This window comes from Pseudochaenichthys georgianus, chromosome 16 (genome assembly GCF_902827115.2).
Source record: "Pseudochaenichthys georgianus chromosome 16, fPseGeo1.2, whole genome shotgun sequence".
In the NCBI taxonomy this organism is placed as follows: Eukaryota; Metazoa; Chordata; class Actinopteri; order Perciformes; family Channichthyidae; genus Pseudochaenichthys; species Pseudochaenichthys georgianus.
Genome location: NC_047518.2, coordinates 42,532,638 through 42,553,998, shown reverse-complemented (window position 1 = coordinate 42,553,998; position 21,361 = coordinate 42,532,638). Strand labels below are relative to the sequence as shown.

Below are 21,361 nucleotides of genomic sequence, written 5' to 3'. Positions count from 1 at the left end.
TTTAGTAGTTAGGCATCTTTTGTGTGTTTTTGCACCTTCCGTTTACTGGCAGATGTGGGACGTCCTGGGATCTACATGTTGGACAGTGTGGACAGGAACATGACGCCAGAGGGCTGAGAGATCCCACCTCTGGGTTTGGGCCAGTGATGCTCTCTGCCAGAGTGAGAAACATCCGGAGAACCGGTGTAGGTTAGTTCTGCCTACTCACTGCAGTACCGGCTGCTTTGGGAACTGAACAATGTACACACAAGTCGCCCCTGTTGTGAATTACACAGAGGGATTGTGCATGAGTGGGGAGGATGTGCGACCTGCCACCATGAACGGATTATAACACAAATATAATTTAAGACAGAATAAGGAGACTCCTCACTTTGACTTCATAAATAAGAACAAGACACCCAAAGTCAAAGATATTCAAAGAGTCCCTTAACTCCTTTTGCGTTTCCCTAATTCTGCAAATCTATTCTTAGTCTTTTTGCACTATTTTTGCATTTATTTTAGTTGTTTAGATTTGTTGTGTTGGTTCGCCACCCATTTGTAATGATTGACGATGTGTCTCTTTAACGTTTTTTGCATCTATTTTTAGACATTTTACATTTTAAAGGGGACCTATCTTGCAAAATGCACTTTGTGATGTCTCTTCTACATAAAGATGTGTCCCCGGTGTGTCGGGGAACTCACGCAGCGTCAGAAACTAAAACCCTCTCTCTTTTCCTCCGTACCCAAATCTCTAAAAACGGGGAACAACGGAGCTGATCCAGATTTGCGTCCGATATGAAGTAACATCTGAAATGTGGACCCACGGCCCAATCAGAAAGCTGCTATCAGAAACAATGCCCGACTGTTTTGGACGTAATGTGGTCGGTGTTTACATTAGCATCGCTAACACTCAGAGCTAACCTGTACTGGAGAGCATGTGTGTGAAGAAGCAGGAAGTAGAAAGGAACTCACCTTGTGGTATAACCGGCAAGAGAGAAAGCCTTTGAGCTCCAGACTGTTTCAGATCCTTGATAATCCATGATATGGCGTTTCATCACGGCAGCATTTAGTTTAGACGGTAGCTGCCGGGTCTCGCATGAGCTCAGACCCCTCCTTTTTTTATTTTTTTTAAAGCTTTATCCCCAAATCAGCACTTTAAAAACAGGAAGTGAAACAGAGGGATATGAGGCATGGCTAGAATGGGTGGTCTGTTTGGTATTTTGAGCAAAACTCTTTTTTATATATCTGAGACCTACGCTATTGCCTAAAAATAGCATGATAGGTCCACTTTAATGTTGTTTTGTGTCCCGACTTTTAGTTGTTTAACATCTATTTTTAAACATCTCCCACTTCATGTGATAATGCTGTGGTTGTTGAAGTCATTTTCCTGTCTGTGGTCATTGTGCAGCTTCAGTGGATACGTGTTGCTGTCTTTTGTCTATTTGACTGTCTATTCTTTCAATTGCTTGAATCAAATGTAATGTTTCTTTGTTTAAAAAAAGAAAGCAAAGATGGGTTGTAAACTCAATATGTAATTCACTACAAACTAATAAAGAGTACTTACATAGATGTGTTGTGTTCAATCTCAAAACCTGTGTGCAGTTAGGAGGTTTAATAGCATGTCACTGAAACACACGTCATGGCTGTTGTGAAGGTGCAGGTTCAAGAGAAAGTGCCTGAGACAGACATTAACATGCAGCGCTCATCACAGCACACAACAGAGGTGTATTTGCAACTGATTACACGGAGTGCCTGCATTCGGAGCGGGGAAGGGGAGACGTGATGCATCGTAAACAGTTAGGAATGGCCGTTAGCCCGGACGTGTACATGATTTGTGAGATGACTGGCGCTGGCCCAGAACACCGACATCAAGTCGTCGCATAGGAATGTTTTACCGTCGGCGACACTCAGTTAGCTGTACTGAGACCTCATTAGCAATCAGTGGGCCATTACCACCTGGGAACTCACGCTCATGGCGCATTTCCACTGCAGCGGGATAGCCCCGTTTAAGCGTCCCTAAGCGTCCTCGCTCAGGCCTCGAGCTGCCTCGCTGGCCGTCCGAGGCCGTGGCGCATTCCCATTACAGTTTAGGACCTGGGGTAGTTACTATAGCAACGCAGTGTAGGCGGGGCGATCGGCTTTGTTGTTCCGTCGAGCTCCCGCTGGATTTTATCATCCCCAATGAGATGTAGGAACGTCGTCACCTCCTCGGTCGACCACGGCCATGACGTTGCCATTTTTGTAGCTCCTCCGTTTACAAAAATGCTGCAAGCTTGCTTCTAGATATATATGCGACGCTAGGGATGATCTCGCGCGCGATCTTGTGACGATTCTCTCTGACCAATCAGCAGTCGAGAGTGTTGACGTCTCTAGTTCAGCCCTGGCCTGATAAAACCACGATGTTATGGGGCCGGAAAAAGAGGGAAAAAGTACCCGCTAGCCGGTGCTGCGCTCTATGGAAAGGCCACCAAAAACTGGCCTGGTCGCTTGAGGCCGCTTGAGGACGATTAAGGACGCTTAAACGGGGCTACCCGCTGCAGTGGAAATGCGCCATAACATAGCCCTCCCTTACTTAAGGCACATTTACAGGAAGTCACAACAGAAATGAAACCAGCCAGCCCGTTTAACCGGAAAACGTGTCCTTTGTACGGGAAATACTCACTTCAAACCACGATAGCTGTTGTCTTACATACGCATTAGCAATCAGTGGGCCATTACCACCTGGGAACTCACACTAACATACCGCCCCCCCCTCCTACTACTCAAGGCACATTTACAGGAAGTGACAACAGAAATGAAACGATCGAGCCCCCCCCCCCCCCCCCCCCCTTTAGGCAAGATATTGGAGATGTGTCCTTGTACGGGAAATGCTCCCTTCATGCCTCGATAGCTGTTTTTACAATCACATGATAGCCGGCCCGCTAACCAATCAGAGCAGACATTTATTTAACACAACACCTACAGTCTTTTTGTTAATGATCTGTAGTATAAACGCAATTCTGGATAACTCAACTGATTCCTTTGAAGTCGTTTTCTCAGACTTAGTAAAGCACAAATGACGCTTTCCCAACCTGAGTCATGAGAATAGAGTATGAACATTATTCATAGACACACTAAGAGCAGTACATATTTAATATAGTAGTAGTAGACATTTAAACTTTAGCATATAGACACTAGACAATAGTAGAAATATGAATACACTGTAGACTAGTGTGGACACTTTATAAGAGTAAATGTGACAAATGTGCAAAGTCATACTCGTCATGATGTGACATGACTTAAGCAAGTAAAGAAATAAGTGGTTAAAAAAGTGATAAAGACACCGATTCAATACATGTCCTTGTCTGCTCGAATGCAGGGCTCATGACAGGTCAGATTAACTGAACACAAACTGCCAACTAAGAAAAACGTATCACATGATTTACACTTAAAGGTGGGCTAGGTCATTTTGGAGAATCCGGCTCGAGTGCGCTAGAATTAGAAAATACACAGCCGGAAAAAATCTGCCCCTTCCTCACCGAGCCCCTCCTCCAACACACACCAACATGACCAATGAGGGCACGAGATAAGTTTGTGGACAGATGGAAGGCTGACAGGCAGGTAGGCCATCCAGTTACTTTAGCCGGCTCAGATGATTGGTCGTTCTTTTTACATCACCACGGCTTCCATTTTTTGTCAAAGCACTTCAGATATTCGTTGCCATCGGGATGTTAAGAACATTCCATGGAATATAACCACAAGTGTATCTCGAGCCGGTTTCTCAAACTTACCTTTAAGGCAAGGCAAGTTTATTTATATAGCACTTTCAACACAAGGCAATTCAAAGTGCTTTGTGCCTACTTTAAAGTAGGAGTTTGTCAAAGGCTTGAAGGTCTCGCTGTGCATCGCCTCAGACACAAATCTCAATGAACATCCGTTATGTTCAAACGTCAGATTGACATAGTAAAATAGTGTGACAAATCTGCTTCATTTTATTTATGGGTGATTTTATATTCATGAATATAAATGATGTATGATGTTGTCATTCTAAAACATGAAATAAGCAAAAGCACCCCTTCCTCTACTAACTTTAAAATGAAGACATCATGTGAGCGATCATAGATCCACTGAATAACTTGTGTCACGCTATGACAGATAAATGACACCCTTACATTTGTTAATGTTTGGCTGAAACCGGTGGCGCTATGGAACACAACATTCAATTAAACGGCATTAGTGATGGACACATTGCATGCGAGCAGTTTATTATAAAATGACATACTGTATAGATGGGATCATAAAAGTCAGAAGAAGTGCCTGTGGCGTTTTGAAATATTTAAAGGTTTTAGAAAGTTGAGAATATTTTCTGACATGTTGTAACCCAAAGAGCGAATAGACCAATCGAGAAAATGATCGACGGATTCATAATTAATCAGTTAGCTTCAGCCCTGAGAAATAGTACCATCGGTTTCACAGGCATGAAGCGAGTTGTTCTGCTACTTTGAAGGTCACCTATTATGCAAAATCCACTTCTTCATGTCTCTTCTACATCAACATGTGTCCCCTCTTCTTCATGTCTCTTCTACATCAACATGTGTCCCCTCTTCTTCATGTCTCCTCTACATCAACATGTGTCCCCTCTTCTTCATGTCTGTTCTACATCAACATGTGTCCCCTCTTCTCCATGTCTCCTCTACATCAACATGTGTCCCCTCTTCTTCATGTCTCTTCTACATCAACATGTGTCCCCTCTTCTTCATGTCTCTTCTACATCAACATGTGTCCCCTCTTCTTCATGTCTCTTCTACATCAACATGTGTCCCTCTTCTTCATGTCTCTTCTACATCAACATGTGTCCCCTCTTCTCCATGTCTCTTCTACATCAACATGTGTCCCCTCTTCTTCATGTCTCTTCTACATCAACATGTGTCCCCTCTTCTTCATGTCTCTTCTACATCAACATGTGTCCCCTCTTCTTCATGTCTCTTCTACATCAACATGTGTCCCCTCTTCTCCATGTCTCTTCTACATCAACATGTGTCCTCTCTTCTTCATGTCTCCTCTACATCAACATGTGTCCCCTCTTCTTCATGTCTCTTCTACATCAACATGTGTCCCCTCTGTGGAAAGAGACTCTGAAAGTTTCAGGAACAAAGATTCTCTCTCTTTTTGATCCATTTCTATAAAAACCTGTCTGAAAATGAGCTGATCAGATTTTGGCCACTTTATGATGTCATAACGATGTGTTGTCTTGAGTAACCATTAGCCAATCAGCAACCAAGGTAACCCCCCCCCCCCACCTTATCACCTGAATCTCCTCCTAGAGCTCCATTGAGTTCTTTGTAACCAAATGTCTCTCAGAGGGGCGTGGGGAGGGGCTCCTTATTTTCATCTCAAGTAACAGACAGAGAATCAGCACTTTGGAAACAGGGCTGAAACAGAGGGGATTATGGGTAATGCTGCAATGATCTGTTTGGTGTTTCAGCCAATCAGAGACAGGCTCTGTATATATCTGAGACCTATAATATTATATATTGATGAAAAACAGTATAATATGAGACCTTTAAAGTGTGCACTTATGGCCTTGTTATTTAGATTTAACCATTTGACAGAAACCCAGTACAAACCTGCAACTTAGATTGTTTTTTTTAACAGAGAAAGGCAAAGATTATAAATATATAACAGTTTACTTTAAAGATAGAAATCTAAGACTAGTGAGTGTTATTATTTCCTTTACCATATATTTTTCTTGACTTTCCCAGTCTTTTGAGCTCAAGCCTCAACTGTCATGTTGCCACTGTGTGGTGACCATGGACATTATGAGCTGAGTATCTGTTTTTTTTCTGGCAGATGATGAGGTTTGACACTCATCTGATAACGGATTAGCTTGAAGATTATTCCATAATAAACGCATATCAGCCTCACCCAGTCTGTGGTGAATGGAGCTCCGTTGGCCATCAGAGCTTTAACATCATCATCCTGTCCGCCTCTCACCGCCTCCAGCAGCTGCTGCCCGAGACCCACCAGCGACATCTGCTGACAGCCAGAGAGAAACACAGATCAGGCAGGAAGAAATGTGTGTTTATAGCACATAATGATAACTGTACTTTATGTGTTTTGTTTCCATTGTTGGAATTACTATATCAAAAATATACAGGTTGGTTGTATGGATAACCAATGATTTACACATCAGAAAATCATTATGACTATATTTTCCAGATGTATATATATTTTTATTTTATATTTTTTAATGCTATTTTATTTCTATTTCTGAAATATTTTGGACTGTTTATTTCTTGTGTCTTAATTTCTCTTATGTACATTGCCTTGTGTTTTTTATGCTGCTGCTATGCAAAAGGCTTTGTTAGCTTTTTTGTTTGCATGCATTGACATATAGGCATCATTGTAAACACCTCCTTACTGAGTCTTTTCGAGGTTCGATAAATAGACATATGAAAACATTTATTTAAATATACTTCACTAGGTCCCGTCCCACCATTGCAATCATGTTTCACTGTTTAGTATTGTTAGTGTGTAATGGCAGTGGTAGTAAACAAGGGGAAAGTATATGCAATTACATTTTAACAGAGGTGGGTGAAGTAGGCCTACTCAGATTATTTACTTAAATAAAAGTAATGATACTACCGAAGAACCAAAAGTTAAACTGTTATTTAGAATGGCCATTTTAAGCACAATAACTTATTTTATTAAATGTATTATTATCATTGGTGCATTAATGTCTTCATCGCTTCAATGTTGCACTAAGGTCAAGGTGGGGTTAATTTGAATTACTTTAAACATTACTGGGTAGCATAACCCTTTAATAATATATAATAACGTTTGTCAAACAATAGTTTGTATTAATAACCTAAATCTGTAAAGTCACTAGTAACTAAATGTAGTGAGCAAAAGTATTAAGTAGCATAGGCCTAATAAGTATCACCATTTTGTACTTGAGTAAATGTTACATTACGCCACTACCTTGTAAATGCTCATACATGCATTTTAAACAACTCGTATGAAAATGTTTAACGTTATAACTTTCTGACACAGCAATCAAAAGCTTGACTCCGCTCCACACGCTTTATAGTAATAATGTGGACAAGCTAAAACAATGCGAATCAATAGGCTCAGTTGATAAAACAAAGACATAAACGAACGGACATTTAACAATATAAAAATACAGTTTGACACCCAGTTAAATGATGTTTGTTCCGGGGGAAGTTGATGCTAGCATTACGAGCTATTTCCACATCCGCTAGTCAACACTACAAAGGAAGAAGGTAAACTCTGCTCCGATATTTAATAATTTATAATAATGTTATCATAGACCCTGAAGCCTGAACATCTATACATCTTATGAACTCTGAACAGACAAGAGAAAGCTAACGGTTAACTAGCTAACGTGAAAGTAACGTTACTGTTTATCAGTTAGCTCTCATAACAATGTTGTGTTTACCTTATGTATCATTACTACTCGGTATACTTGCCTTAAAAGGAAGGAGTCGCAAAGGTATATTTAAAACGCGGATTTCTGGTATACGTAAGCTGATTGTTACACTTTGGTTATTTCTTCGCAAAACCCAAATAGTATTTGTTTTGTATTATTTGTAGCTCAAAAATGGCGGCTACATGACGCGAGGTAGAGGAAAACGGTCGTATTCCGGTTTAACTTTTCAAAATAAAACAAGCACTAACCCCGTAACATATATTTGATAAAAGTTTATGGCGGTGTGCGGTGATGCCACTTGTAATAATTGTATTCATTGAAAAGTTTGATTTGGCGTCGTTTAAACCCTGTCAATAGAATACAATTTAATAAAACGAAAAGAGGTAATGTACGCTCATGATTGACTTTCCAAGAATAACCTTTATTTTGAAGGTTAAATCCGGTTACAGTTTGCTGTGCACAGTGAAGTAGAGTGGCGGATCTGAAAACTACAGTCAACTCTTCAAATATCAAGGAGAAGGTAAACTCTCCCAGATATTTAATATTGTATAATAATGTATTTATAGACCATGAAGTCTGAACAACGAAATACACATCATATTAACTCTGAACAGACAATACAAAGCTAACGGATAACTTGCTAACGTTAAAAGTAACGGGTCAGTGTTTTAAATTTGCCATTAATAATAACTGGTATACTTGCCTCAAAATGGAGGTGTCACAAAAGTATATTTAAAACGCTGATTTCTGGTATACGTAAGCTGATTGTTAGACTCCTTATATGAATTGTAACCACGAGTGGCGGCGCCAGGGTATGGCTGGGCCTGGGGTATAGGCTACAGCCATGCCAAGAAATGGCTTAGCCCACGTGGTTCTCAAACTTTCAGGCCCCGCCTTTGGAGAAAAAAAAAAGTCGGGCCCCCCCAACACAAATAGTCAGGCTCAGTTGCGGCGCCAGAGATTTATTTTGGGGGTGCTGTGTTTGTAGATGTATGTGCATTAATGAATAAGGCAACTCAGGCTGTGTCTCAACGCCGTGTATTCACATTAAGCAGGCAATCATACAACTGAGGTATATTCACGTGAGGCAGATATATATATAACACAGGCACAATACGTCCACAGGGTGGAGCTGCAACCTAGCCTAAACCACCCTGTAACATCTCCCTTCCTTTTGTTAAGTAACAACACAGGATCAATACTGCCATTAAACTGTTGACCTTCAATCAGAACATTAATCAAATGATTTCAACAACAAATAGTGCACATAGCAGAGACACTTCAATAATAGCCGGATCCGAACACATCAGCAATAAACTCAGAACAATCAATCACATTTGTTTTACAATCTCTTTTACAATCTCTCTACTTTTTTTCAATCTTTATCTTCCATGTGTGTTGGAGTGCGCACAGTCCAAGTGTGTGTGTGTGTGTGTGTGTGTGTGTGCGTGCGTGACCTAGAGGTCAAGTCTGTCAGGAGGTCTAATCAGCCGTCCGCTCCGGGAGATGGCCCGGCCCTGTAACTCACGGCATGGTGTATCCCCAGTCTGCGGGGAAGAGCGCGACGACCCCGGGGGTGATGGCCTTGGAGACTCCTCGGGGACGCCAACGACCTCTCTGGCGCTCCCCCCACTCGCAGGATGCTCCGGGGCCGATTCTGGGAGAATCCGGGCCAGTAAAGTGTATCACGGGTCTGCCTGTAGCACGCCTCGCCCCCCACGTGGTTGTAGTGGATCCGTCTCAGCATTTCCGGGCGCATAGCTTTTGGAATGATGACGCGCTGACTCCTGAAGAGCACGCCATCCTGGGCACTTATCTCATCTCTGATGGCCCAGTAGTCCCTGACGGCTACAGGGGTCTCCTCTTTGTGTCCTGGCCATCCCTCCAGCACGACAGACTTAAGTGTTTGAAGACACACATCCTCCTCAGTGTGTGTCCGAATCTGTGTCAGGCGTTGGCTGCTGACATTTAAATAGTCTGCCTGCTGAATGGCCGCCGTGTCACCCTGCTCCTGCTGCATGCTGCAGACCATCTCACGTTGGTACAGTGTGTCTGTTCTCTGTGGCGGGGTGGTGGCTCTGCTGAGCGTGTCACTTATGTACATCTCAGGGCCTGGCTTGTATACCACCGCAAGGCAGTAGTTCTGAAGTGTGAGGAGCATGCTCTGAAGGCGCTTTGGCGCACTGAGGAGGGGCTTGGTGAAGATGGACACCAGCGGGCGGTGGTCGGTCTCTGCAGTCACATCACTCCTCCCATATAGGTAGTAGTGGAAGCGTTGGCAGGCGAATACGATGCTCAGGCACTCCTTTTCAATCTGTGCGTAATTTTGCTCTGTTTGGGTCAATGCCCGGGAGGCGAATGCGACAGGCTGTCCCCCTTGAAGCAAGCAGCAGCCCAGACCCGCCTGACTGGAGTCGCTCTGTACGGTGACTGGCTTGCGGACGTCATAGTACCTTAGGACTGGCACCGCCGTGACCAGTGCCTTGATTTCCTTCATGGCGGCATCATGTTTGGGCAGCCAGTGCCACATCACATCCTTGTCCAGCAGTCTCCTCAGCGGCTCACATACCGCTGACAAGCGTGGCATGAATCTGGACAGATAGTTCACAAATCCGACACACCGCTGGACCCCTTTTGCATCTGTGGGGTTTGGCATGTCCAGAACCGCCCTGACTTTTTCAGGGTCAGCCTTGAGGCCCTCCGCGGACAGTATGTGGCCGTGGAAGCGGACCTCCTTCACTCGGAACTGCAGCTTTTTCAGGCCCAGTCTCAGTTTTACTTCCCTGCATCTGTCCATCAGAGCGATGAGGTTTGTGTCATGGTCGCGATTGGCCTCATCCTCTGTGTCCCCACAGCCGACTATAAGGATGTCATCGGCTATGGGCTCAATCCCTGTCAAGCCGGCCAGCAGCTCATGCTGCTTCCTTTGATACAGCTCTGGGGCAACTGACACACCGAAAGGGAGTTTCAGCCAGCGTTTCCTACCCCACGGTGTCCAGAATGTTGTCATCAGGCTGCTTTCTTCATCCAAGCGGCACTGCAGGAATGCATCACGTGCATCCACCAGGGTGAATATACGTGCCTTTGGCAGCTTATACAACACGTCATCTAAAGTGGGCATAAGGTAGTGGGACCGTTTCAGAGCACGGTTGAGAGCCTTCGGGTCAATGCATAGTCTCAATTTGTCTGGCTTTTTCACTATGACTAGATTGCTAATCCAGTCCGTAGGTTGAGTGACTGTGGTCAAGTGTCCCTCCTCTTCATATCGATCAAGCTGAGCCTTAACAGCTGCCTTGAGGGCCACTGGAACATTCCTGGGAGCACACTGCACCGGTGCCACAGTGCTGTCCAGCTCAAAGTGAATATCACCGGGCAGAGACTCAACAGGGCTGGTGAACACGTCGTGGTAGGTGCTGACCAGACACTCCTTGGTCAGGTCTCCCTTCCTGCAGTGCTCCACCTTATTCAGCTCCTCAGGAATGGTGAAGCGTATCAGACCAAGTCTCTCACATGTCTCACCCGAAAGCAAGGGCCTCTGGCCAGTATGCACAATCTCAAAGTCCAGTCTGTGCGTCTTACCCCTAATGACGCATTGTGTGCTGTACACCCCTAGTGAGCTCATCCACTCACTGTTGTATAGTTTTAATCTGGTGAGACTCTTCAGAAGAGGGGTTCTAGGCGCCAGTGTTGTCTTGTCCTTGATGCTCATCACATTGCAAGTGGCTCCAGAGTCGAGCTGGCACCTCTGAACCCCACTTTGCAGTGGCAGGTTGACAAACCACTTTTTACCTCGAGTGTTCACAGCCCCCACGCTCTCCGCTGTGTACACGTCTCTCTCATCGCTGTCCTCCAGTTCCCCTGGCAACGGGTCATCCACAGCATTCAACTGACGTGCCTGCTGGCCTCTTTTCATGCATACTTTTGCAAAATGGTTAGCAGTGCCACACGAGCGGCACGATTTACCAAAAGCAGGGCACAGGTCCCGCCCACGCTTGTGCCGTGTGCCACAGTACTTGCATTCGCCAGCGTCTCTCATGCTCTGTGGTTGTGCAGATGTGTTGGTGGACTCGGATGGCCTGCTGCCAGACCTCCGTCCATATCGCTGTCCTTGTGTGGCATTAATGCTGTCCCCAGGTCCAGAGCTGCCCAGTGACATGGTTTTTAACTTGCTGTCCATGACCTCGGCTGCACGGCAAATTTTAATGGCCTCGTCCAATTTAAGGTCATTTTCCCTTAGTAAGCGACGTCTAGCACCCTCGTCAGTTATCCCGAGAACAAGCCTGTCCCTTATGAGTTCATCTTTTATAGCTCCATATTCACAAGAGGCAGCCTTTTCCCTCAGCCTGGTAGCAAACGCATCCAAGAGCTCTCCATCCTCTTGTTTAAGGTTGCCAAAAACGTACCTCTCAAAGATTACGTTCTTTGCGGGTGTGAAGTATTGCTCCAGTGCCACCAGTATAGCACCCGCATCTTTTTGTTGGTCCGCGGTGAGTCCCAGGTTGTGTTTGTAAACATGTCGGCAGTCGTTCCCCATTAGCCTCCTGAGCGCAGCTGCTTGTACCGGATTTACTTTCTCGCTGAGCCCGGTCGCAAGCAGATAATCCTCAAATTCTGCTCGAAAGCTCACCCAGTTGCCGTGGATGTCCCCCGCCATCTTCATAGGCTCCGGAGGTGGGATGCTGGATGCCATTGTTCCAACGTGACGCTAATGCTAACAGGCTAACTGAAACTGCTAAACCTCACCAAAACAAATAAACGCACTCTGTCTCAGCGACGGACAGTAGCATGCAATCCACAGCTGGGTCCTATTTGAGCTTCTGACACCATGTTTGTAGATGTATGTGCATTAATGAATAAGGCAACTCAGGCTGTGTCTCAACGCCGTGTATTCACATTAAGCAGGCAATCATACAACTGAGGTATATTCACGTGAGGCAGATATATATATAACACAGGCACAATACGTCCACAGGGTGGAGCTGCAACCTAGCCTAAACCACCCTGTAACATGCTGTGGGGTAGCTTGACGTTTCATAGAGGGTGCTCAAACATTTAGGGTTTCCCATTAATGTACCGGTCGCTACAGTGGAATTGTATACTGCAACAATCCCCACGCACACACATGCCCCTTTCACACCAGCTCCTTTTCAGCTCCGGCTCGGAGCTAGAGCCTGAAATGCGCCGGGTTTTCCTGTTCACACCGCAGCGGCGACGGCTCTTAGCTCCGGAATCCGGTTCACTTCCAGCTCCAAAAAATTGTCGGTCCAGAGGCAAGAGCTTTGGAGCTAAGAGGCGACGTCGCTTACGTCTCTCTCACGTCGAGGCGTGCAGGAAACTAAACCCACCTCCCCTGCACATGGGTCGACTGTCAGCCTTCCTCCAAGCAGTAGTGCCTATAGACACACTTTATAAAGTCAGGCAACACTAACCAGGCTTCGTGTGGTTCTGTTTATTTGTGCCTTACTTTGACCATCCGTTCGCTGTTATCGATCATTGTGGAGAGAGGCAGACGTGTTGTTTTGTATTATTGCAGCTATCGGATGCAAGTAGTCAGTTTAGCTTCAGTTGCTATGCCAACATCACCCGTTTTATACCAGAGAAACTTTCATAACAGCGTTGTGATACCAAACAGTGTCAATTCAGACTGACACACATTCACTTAGGCTAAGGGGAACTGGGGATATGCATCAGCTGCTTGTGTGAGTCGGACAGTGAATACTTTAGAGCGGCCGCTGCAGTGTGAGCTAACCGGGAGCTAACGGGAGAATAAACTCCTGTGGAAGAGCAGCACTGCAGCGGTCGGTAAATGCTGCAGAAACACATTAATAAACAATGAACCACGGCACTCTGGAGCAAAGCATAAGGTTGGAGAAGTCGTTATTCAATTTATTCTGGCTTCGTGTGATTAAAAGCAACACGATCATCGACCCGACGCAGTTGTTGTTGTTGTTGTGAGCGCCGTAATGGCTGCCGTTTGGGAGCAAATTAGCGATGTAAACGGTGACGTCATGACGCAGCTCTGGGGCGCCAGTGGGCGGTGTGAACAGAGCGGGAGCAGAAAAGGGAAACCGGAGCTGAACCAGAAAAGCTCCCGCTCGGAGCTAGAAACTGAAAAGCGCTGGTGTGAAAGCCGCAACAGTGTACCCGCGACTGTTACAATGAAGGCTCGATAATCAGCTCACGGCATATAGGTGTAAGCACGGGTAAAGTGCTATTTTTAGGTGGTGTGTGGACCTCACATAGGGGGGTCCGGGGGCAAGCCCCCCCGGGAAGATTTATTTTTAAATATTGAAGTTAAATGCTCTGGTGCACTTTGAGAGCAAAATGAAGAGATCTATGGATACATCTCTCAACACCCATTTGAAACAGAACTGTAAACAGATTTACTTTTTCTTTATGGATATTTTACAAATCACCCTTTTAAACTTTATTTTTGTTTTACTGTCATATAGTATTTCATACCTGTTTTTCATTTATTCTCTTATTTTTTTATAATGATCATATAAACGTGTGCCTCGGAAATAATTGTTTACATTAATGGTGACCAAAACCTTTGAGACCCACTGAGATAACACTGAGAGAGTCCTTTATTTCACAGAGCCTCTCAGTCTGACAGGAGAGGACTCTCCTCCACTTTGTTGTTGAAAAAACTCCTTACATCCGTTAGCGTAGCTCGCTAGCACCAGAAGCTAACTACAACGATCTCCGGTACCGGTGCGCGCGCTCTCTCTCTCTCTCTCTCTCACTCTCTCTCTCTCGCGCACACAAAATGGCTCGTTACACACACACACACACACACACACACACACACACACACACACACACACACACACACACACACACACACACACACACACACACACACACACACACACACACACACAGCCGAGCTTTAATGAAACACAGAGACCCAGACGTAATAGTACTGTACTGCATCATATTATTTTCGAATCAATAATTTTTCAAATTATGATTTATTTATTTTTTATTCCTTTGAAAAAAAACATTGTATAACCATTTTTCCTCCTGGTCTCTCGCGCCCCCCCCCCCCGGCATGCCTCTGCGCCAGTGTGAGTCAGTGTGTTTTACTGGAGCCTCAGTTCGATAAGAGATTATTAGTGGTGCACGATAATTATCGGGCCGATATTAGGAATTATGACGTCATCCCGATAAACCCGATAAAAGTATTAATAGCCCCGATAATATACAATATATTTTTTGGGTAAAAAAAAAGAAAGAAATACTGCGGTGTGGGTGGATTGGGATGAGGGGCGCTTGTTTTTCACTCGGCTCCTCCCGCACAGCCAGTACTGTGGTATTAGTGGTTTAGGAAGAGGGGAGTTTTTCACAAATCCAGCGCTCCCTAACTCATGCCTGGCTGTGACGTAAATGGTGTGAAGCCAGGACAGCAAACAAACATGTCGTCGGTCGTATGGGACTATTTCAAAGTTTCAGAGTTAGATAGTTCGCTTGCTATTTGTATTAACAAATGCAGAAGTTCCACGAGGAGGGAAAAAGGCAACGAGCTATAATACTTCCAACCTGATCAGTCGCCTGAAACATCGCCATCGCTACGATGGTGTGTTAAAAGCGTACGAAGACGCCTGCGCTGCTAAACTAGCGGTGTATCCAAAGCCAGCTGCAAAGGCACCGGAGCTTTTACCTATCGACGAGGCTTTTGAAAAAGATAAGAAGTCTGCCAGAAACGACCCCAGGGCTAAAAGGATCTCTAACTTCATCATAGAAATGATGGCGCTTGACGAGAGTCAAAACTGTTCTTGGCTTTGTTTTGTTCATAGTAGTAATGCTCATGTCATTTGCTCACTACTAGTCTTTTTTTTTTACCACCAGGTGTGCAAAAACTACAGGTACATTTAATATATATATTATATTATCGGTTATCGGTATCGGTCTTGAGAAGCAGGAAGTTATCGGTATCGGTTTCAAAAAAACAATATCGTGCATCCCTAGAGATTATGTTCTGAGTTCTTTAACTTCGGTACTCTCTCAAAATGGTAATGTGCATCATGTTTTAATTATACTTCTTATCATTCAGAAGCTTTTTGTGTGTTTATGTTTTACTGAGAGTGCTTATAGGCCATTTCCATCCCAGTATTCAGTTAACTGTTTATTTTCTGTGCACATTACATAGACTAGCTAACATTCTACTGCTTGGGACTTTGATTCTTCAAAATGTCCAATGTCACAGACTGGGACTTACTTTAGAGTCAGTTGTATTTACATTCAGTATGACTTGTTATGATTCAATGTGAAAGAGTATACTGCTCAATCAATAATGATCACTTCACCACCTCTCTTGACATCTAGGCGCTTGAGAGTGAGTCAGAGGAAGAATACAGGGACAGTGGAGAGAGGTCCGTTGCTGAGGTGAGTGATGAAAGGGAAATTACAGTTTAGAGTAAATTGTGATGTGGACTCTCATCCCAGAATGTTAAGGAAATCAGTGGGGATATTGAACAGGAAACATTTCAGTCAAGGGGCATCATATGAGTAATATAGACAGAAGAGCAACATTTATTTGAGCATTTAAGTCAATGATACCATTCCAAGGTGAACTTAACATCTGTATGGAGTCAGATCAGTCTCAATATTAATAAATGCTCACAGAAGGATTCACAAATGTATTTTGCGATGTATATATAAATGACTCTCCACAACAATATCTCTCAATGCACTCACAAATATTTATTGTAGTATATAAATGTACAAAAAATGGGCATTTAAACTGCTTTTTATTAATTCAAAGACGGCTCTGAATTAATAATCAAATATGTTTCCTTTCTTTACAACTGGATGAAATTACAAAATGTACCCATGATTTTAAATATTTCGTGTGGTAATAGATTTATTTATTTTTCTTCTCAAGAGAGTACCAGAATGTGTATTTTATGTTAGTATTTCAAAAAATCTCCTGGGGGGGGAATCCCCCCAGACCCCCCTGCAGGGGTTGGGTTTTCAGTAGGGATGGGAATTTGAAAGCAAATGTATATTCGACCCCCCAAAAAACGGTTAACCGGTTAACCGAAATGTACATGTCGTATAAAAAAAAGATTGGGTAAAAAAAAAAATTTCAACAATTTTTTCTGAATTCTTTTTTTTTTACCCAATTTTTTTTCAATGACTTTTGGAAATAAATACATACATGTTCAAATAAGTGTAGAAACCAAGTCGAATTTGTCAAATGTATTGAACTGGTGATCACAGTTTGACAGCTTTCATGTGCGGAGGTTGCGGGTATAGCAAGGTATAGCATGTATATATACTAGTGCTGTCAAAATTATCGCGTTAACGGCGGTAATTAATTTTTTGAATTAATTGCGTTAAAATATTTAACGCATTTAACGCATGTGCAGAATGGCCCGCCCCATACATGCCACCAGTGGCAGCGCCAGGGTATGGCTGGGGTAGGCTACACCCATACCAAGAAATGGCTTAGCCCCACCATGAAAAATGATGTTAAAGTAAGCAAAATAAAGTCTGCCAACTCGCGCGGAGTAAATTGCACAGACAGCAGTTAGTAAGATTGATTTCAGTAGCCACGGTTTTGAAAACTTTTGTCACGTAGTGATCGTCTTCTCAATAGAACATCTTTGATAACGGCGTGGTGTTGTTGCAGGAAGTCCCGACGGAGAATACTCTTGCTGTAGTACAGGGCAGAGCAATATAATAGTAATAATATGGCTCTGGTACAGGGGTGCACATAACTGGTACGCAGGTTATGTGCGTAATCTGAAATGTGTACCGTCACTTGTGTCACAAAGCGCATTTGCGTACCGACGTACTTGTGAAGCTTTTCCAGAAGGCGGTTAGATCACCGGACGACACAGTCGGTCTCCGTGTGCACAGACAGGGCTGCTGTTAACGTCCGTCTGTACAACGGAACTGTGCCAAAACTACGCCAACCGGCTGCGGAGGGAGACTCCCCCCCTCTCTGGAGAACTGCGCTACAACAGCTGATCACAACGTTCACACTCTGTGGTCACGAAGTACTCCACTAGCCGTCCCCCCCTGTCGACTTTCCTGAAGTACTCCCCCGTTGATAGAAATCAACACGTAATGAATTAAGACCCCACGGTTTGATGATTGATAGGTGTGTGGGTTGTCTTTCATTTTGACACGCAGAAAAAACATAGATACTGTATGTTAAATGGATATATCCGCCTTCTTTCATTTATCTTTCCATTCCCACAACAATATACATAAATAAATGGCATATTTTGGACATAGTTCGAATGGTGATTAATCATGATTAATTAATTTTTAAGCTGTGATTAATCTGATTAAAAATTTTAATCGTTTGACAGCCCTAATTTATACATTTTAATTTGGCATAGTTTGACCTCTACACCGCACTCACTAACCTGGTCGAAATATTTCCACACATTACTACTTTTTGACGCCATGTCTGTTGTGTAGGACTCTTCTTGGAGTGTAAATAATTACCGGACTATGACTGGTAAAATATGTTGAATACCGGCAAAACTAAATCTCTCCAGTCAAAATGTCTATGTACTTTGCCGCCACACACGGTTGCCAAGCAGCGCTTATTGTTGTTTAGGTTGGCCATGTGTCGCGAGTGTTGACAGGGGGCGGGGGAGCACGCTCAAAATATTCATAACTCATATTCGAATACATGAATAATTATTCGATACAGTTTTTATTTCATACAGTTCAATTTGGATTGAGACAGGGAAATAATCTAAACCTCACGCGTGGCGTTTCACTGTCAAGGGGGGCGATATAGCGTGTATGTAATTACATTGCAAATACTGACTTGAGCCCCACCACTGTATGGGTTAGCCCTACCATAGATTACCCAACAAAAATACTCTGGCGCCACCACTGGTAACCACATATAAGGATATTTAAAAAATGCTATTTGATCTATAATTCACTGTATTGTCATACAATATTGTATTAATTTATTATTATTATATGTTTTGACAACAGCCTCCTTTTTTGAGGAGTTATACTTCACAGTAATATCTTTTTACAAATACAGTTACATCTCTCCAGTTGAGTTGCTGATTAGCACAGTACATTAAAGAGAGATGTTTGATAGACAGACATTAGTTTGGTTGCTTTGCAAGGGTTCACAGTCTCTTTTTGTTCCATTTATATTCAAATGTACTTCATTGGCATGGGAAACCTATGTTTACAAAGCAAATAAAGTGACAAGATGGTCAATGATTATTCATTGATGTCACTTAAGTCGTATTCTTCCTTATTGATAGTAAAACTCATTCAGGTTTAAGGCATACCCATATCGTGAGTAAAATGCACTGTTGAGGAACCCGCGATCGAAGTTTTTCATACATTACATAATTACACCATAGTTTTGTACATGTCATGACAATACAACCTTTGAATCTTTGAATATAAGTACTGTCACACATAGGTTTGTAGTTGATCCGTCTGTATTTCAGCAGGTAAGATGTCCGACGATGGCGATGAATAGTACCCCGATGACCTCACCTGCAATGATTGCGAACAGTCAATTAATGGTTCGATAAACTCCTGCGACGAAGGCTACCTCTGCAGTGATTGCTTCTGTAGTAGATGGAATGACAGTGAAGAAGAGGTTCTAATGGACTGGGATGAAGAGGAAGGTATGGAAACCACTATGGAGGAAGAGGAATCTGATCACCGCTATGCTGGACCTGAAGATGTGGCCTGTGATGTCTGCAATGGCAGAAAGCAGAGAGCCCTCAAATCCTGCCTCTCCTGTCCGGTCTCTTACTGTGAGCAGCACCTTCAGCCTCACCATGAATCTCCTGCTTTTGAAAAACACGAGCTGGTGGACTCATCCAAGGATCTCCAGGAGAACATCGCAGAGAGGCAGATAAAGCTGGCAGCGATTCGACTAAAAGTCCAGCAGAGGATCCAGGAAAGAGATAATAATGTGAAGCTGTATTATCTGGAGATGGAGGCTATCAGTGACTCTGCTGCTGAAACGGTGGAGGACAGTGAGAAGATCTTCACTGAGCTGACCTGTGTCATTGAGAAAAAAAGGGATTACGTCAACCACAAGATCAGATCGCTGTGTCAAATTGAAAAGAATCGAGTCAAAGAGCTTCAGAAGAAGATTGAGCAAGAGATTGCTGATCTGAAGTGGAAAGACTCTGAGCTGCAGAAGCTCGCACACACAGAGGATGAGAACGCGTTTCTGCAAAAATTGCCCTCGCTCTCACAACCCGGTACGCCTACAGACACATCGAGCATCCCTTCCCTGCAGGACTTTAAGCACGTCACAGAGTCTTTGGCTAAAGTCGAAAGAAACGTAGGGGAAGTTCTGTGGGAGAATAGCACCGACTTCAAAATGGCGGGGACCAAAGTGGAGGTGTTACTGTCGCCGCAAGACCCTAGCATCAGAGCTGCACTTCAAAGATATTCATGTGATATCACCATGGATCCAAACACAGCAGAACATAGTTTGAAATTATCCAAGAGGAACATGAAAGCAACACACACATGGGGGAAATCACAGAGTTATTTTCATCCCCCAGGCAGATTCATAGGTTGGCCACAGGTGCTGAGTAAAGAGAGCCTGACTGGGCGGTGTTACTGGGAGGTGGAGTACAGCGAAGACAAAAAAGTGTGTGTAGCAGTCTCATACAAGGAATTCATCAATGTTGACTGTGTGCCTGAATGTAAATTTGGACACAACAACCATTCTTGGGCATTGCAATGTGAAGGTGACCGTTATAAACTTAACTACGTGGTTCCAACTATCTTCTCGGCCTAAGTCCAAAAGAATAGGAGTGTACCATTACAGTGCAGGTATCCTGTCTTTCTACAGCATCTCTGAAACCTCCACTCTCCTTGTCACAGTCAAGACTTCCTTCACTCGGCCGCTCTACGCTGGACTTACCATTTGCTGTCGTCGCGGACAAAATCCAGTTACGGCAGAGTTCTGTAAACTCACGGGATAAAGGGACAATGGGTTCAAACTGCACAGAACAGCAATCTACTGTAATTCAAACGATGTGGGTGTGGACTTTTAATTTATTTTTATGTTTGAGTTCTTGCCAGGAGGCGCTCTTTCCTGCATCTGTTAAGCCATGGATGCTATCGGGGCTAATGAGGTTTATACATTGTTCTTTCTGTTCCACTACATTGGTCCCAAGAGAGAAGGCTCCAATTATTTTGTTCGGAAGAAATCTTAAACCTTTACCAAGCGTAACTGATGGGCTGTGTTGACAAATGTATGTTTGATATGATGAATAAACAAACAAACAGGAACAATTTATTTTCTTTCTTGTCTTATATCCAGGGTAACATACACGTTTGATGGAGATGGTACGAGAGGGATTCCAGATCCTACAAGAGAGTTAAAACCCCCAAAATGAAACAAGCACTAAACGCTTAACATATCTTTTATACCTTTAGCGGCTTTCACACCAAGTACTTTGCCGTACTTAGTTCCCAGTACTTAGTCTCGCCGAACTCTTTAGTCCCGGAACTGTCCTAGCAGATCGCGTTCACACCGGAATAAGTCCCTGAGGGAGGATTACGCAAATTAAGCCGCTGACGTCACTTCTTCTTCTGCTTTGGGTTTACTGGCAGGCCGCAAACAACTTCACGGCGTATACTGCCACCGGAAGTCCCCGGAGAGCTTCAGTAGAAGCTCCTGGGACTCCCAGCAGCTTCGACTGAAGCCTTCGGAGTAAATCGCCGACACCTCATCACTCCACCGCTCCCATGTTTTCTTTTGTGTTGCCATAAGTTAGTCTCTCTCCGTTGGTGCGCTGGGCTAATGCTAATGCAACCAAATAAAATGGAGGCTTCACAAAACTTTTCGGAGTTTTACGGGCCGTGGTTTGCAATTCGCCCAGCCAATCAGAAATTGGAACCTTTTCCTCCCCAGGAAAGTACCTGCTCTCTAGCAGGGACTGAAAAGGGGGTGGAAAGGTTCTCATGAACTAAGTTCTA

At 43.8% G+C, this 21,361-nt stretch overlaps 1 protein-coding gene and 1 pseudogene across 1 annotated transcript in view; one reads left to right on the top strand and one right to left on the bottom strand.

Annotated features, from left to right (window-relative positions):
- The window catches only part of LOC117460723 (GA-binding protein subunit beta-2-like), a 42,502-nt gene extending 34,907 nt beyond the window's left edge, over positions 1–7,595 (bottom strand). The window contains exons 1-2 of the mRNA XM_034102264.1: positions 7,418–7,595; positions 5,884–5,991 (exon numbers count right to left, since the gene is read on the bottom strand). Coding sequence (XP_033958155.1) covers positions 5,884–5,991; positions 7,418–7,429 — 120 coding nt within the window. The 5' untranslated portion in view covers positions 7,430–7,595. The remainder of the gene's footprint in view (positions 1–5,883; positions 5,992–7,417) is intronic.
- On the top strand, positions 7,173–20,665 carry LOC117460792 (tripartite motif-containing protein 16-like; annotated as a pseudogene).
- Positions 20,666–21,361: the final 696 nt, after the last annotated feature.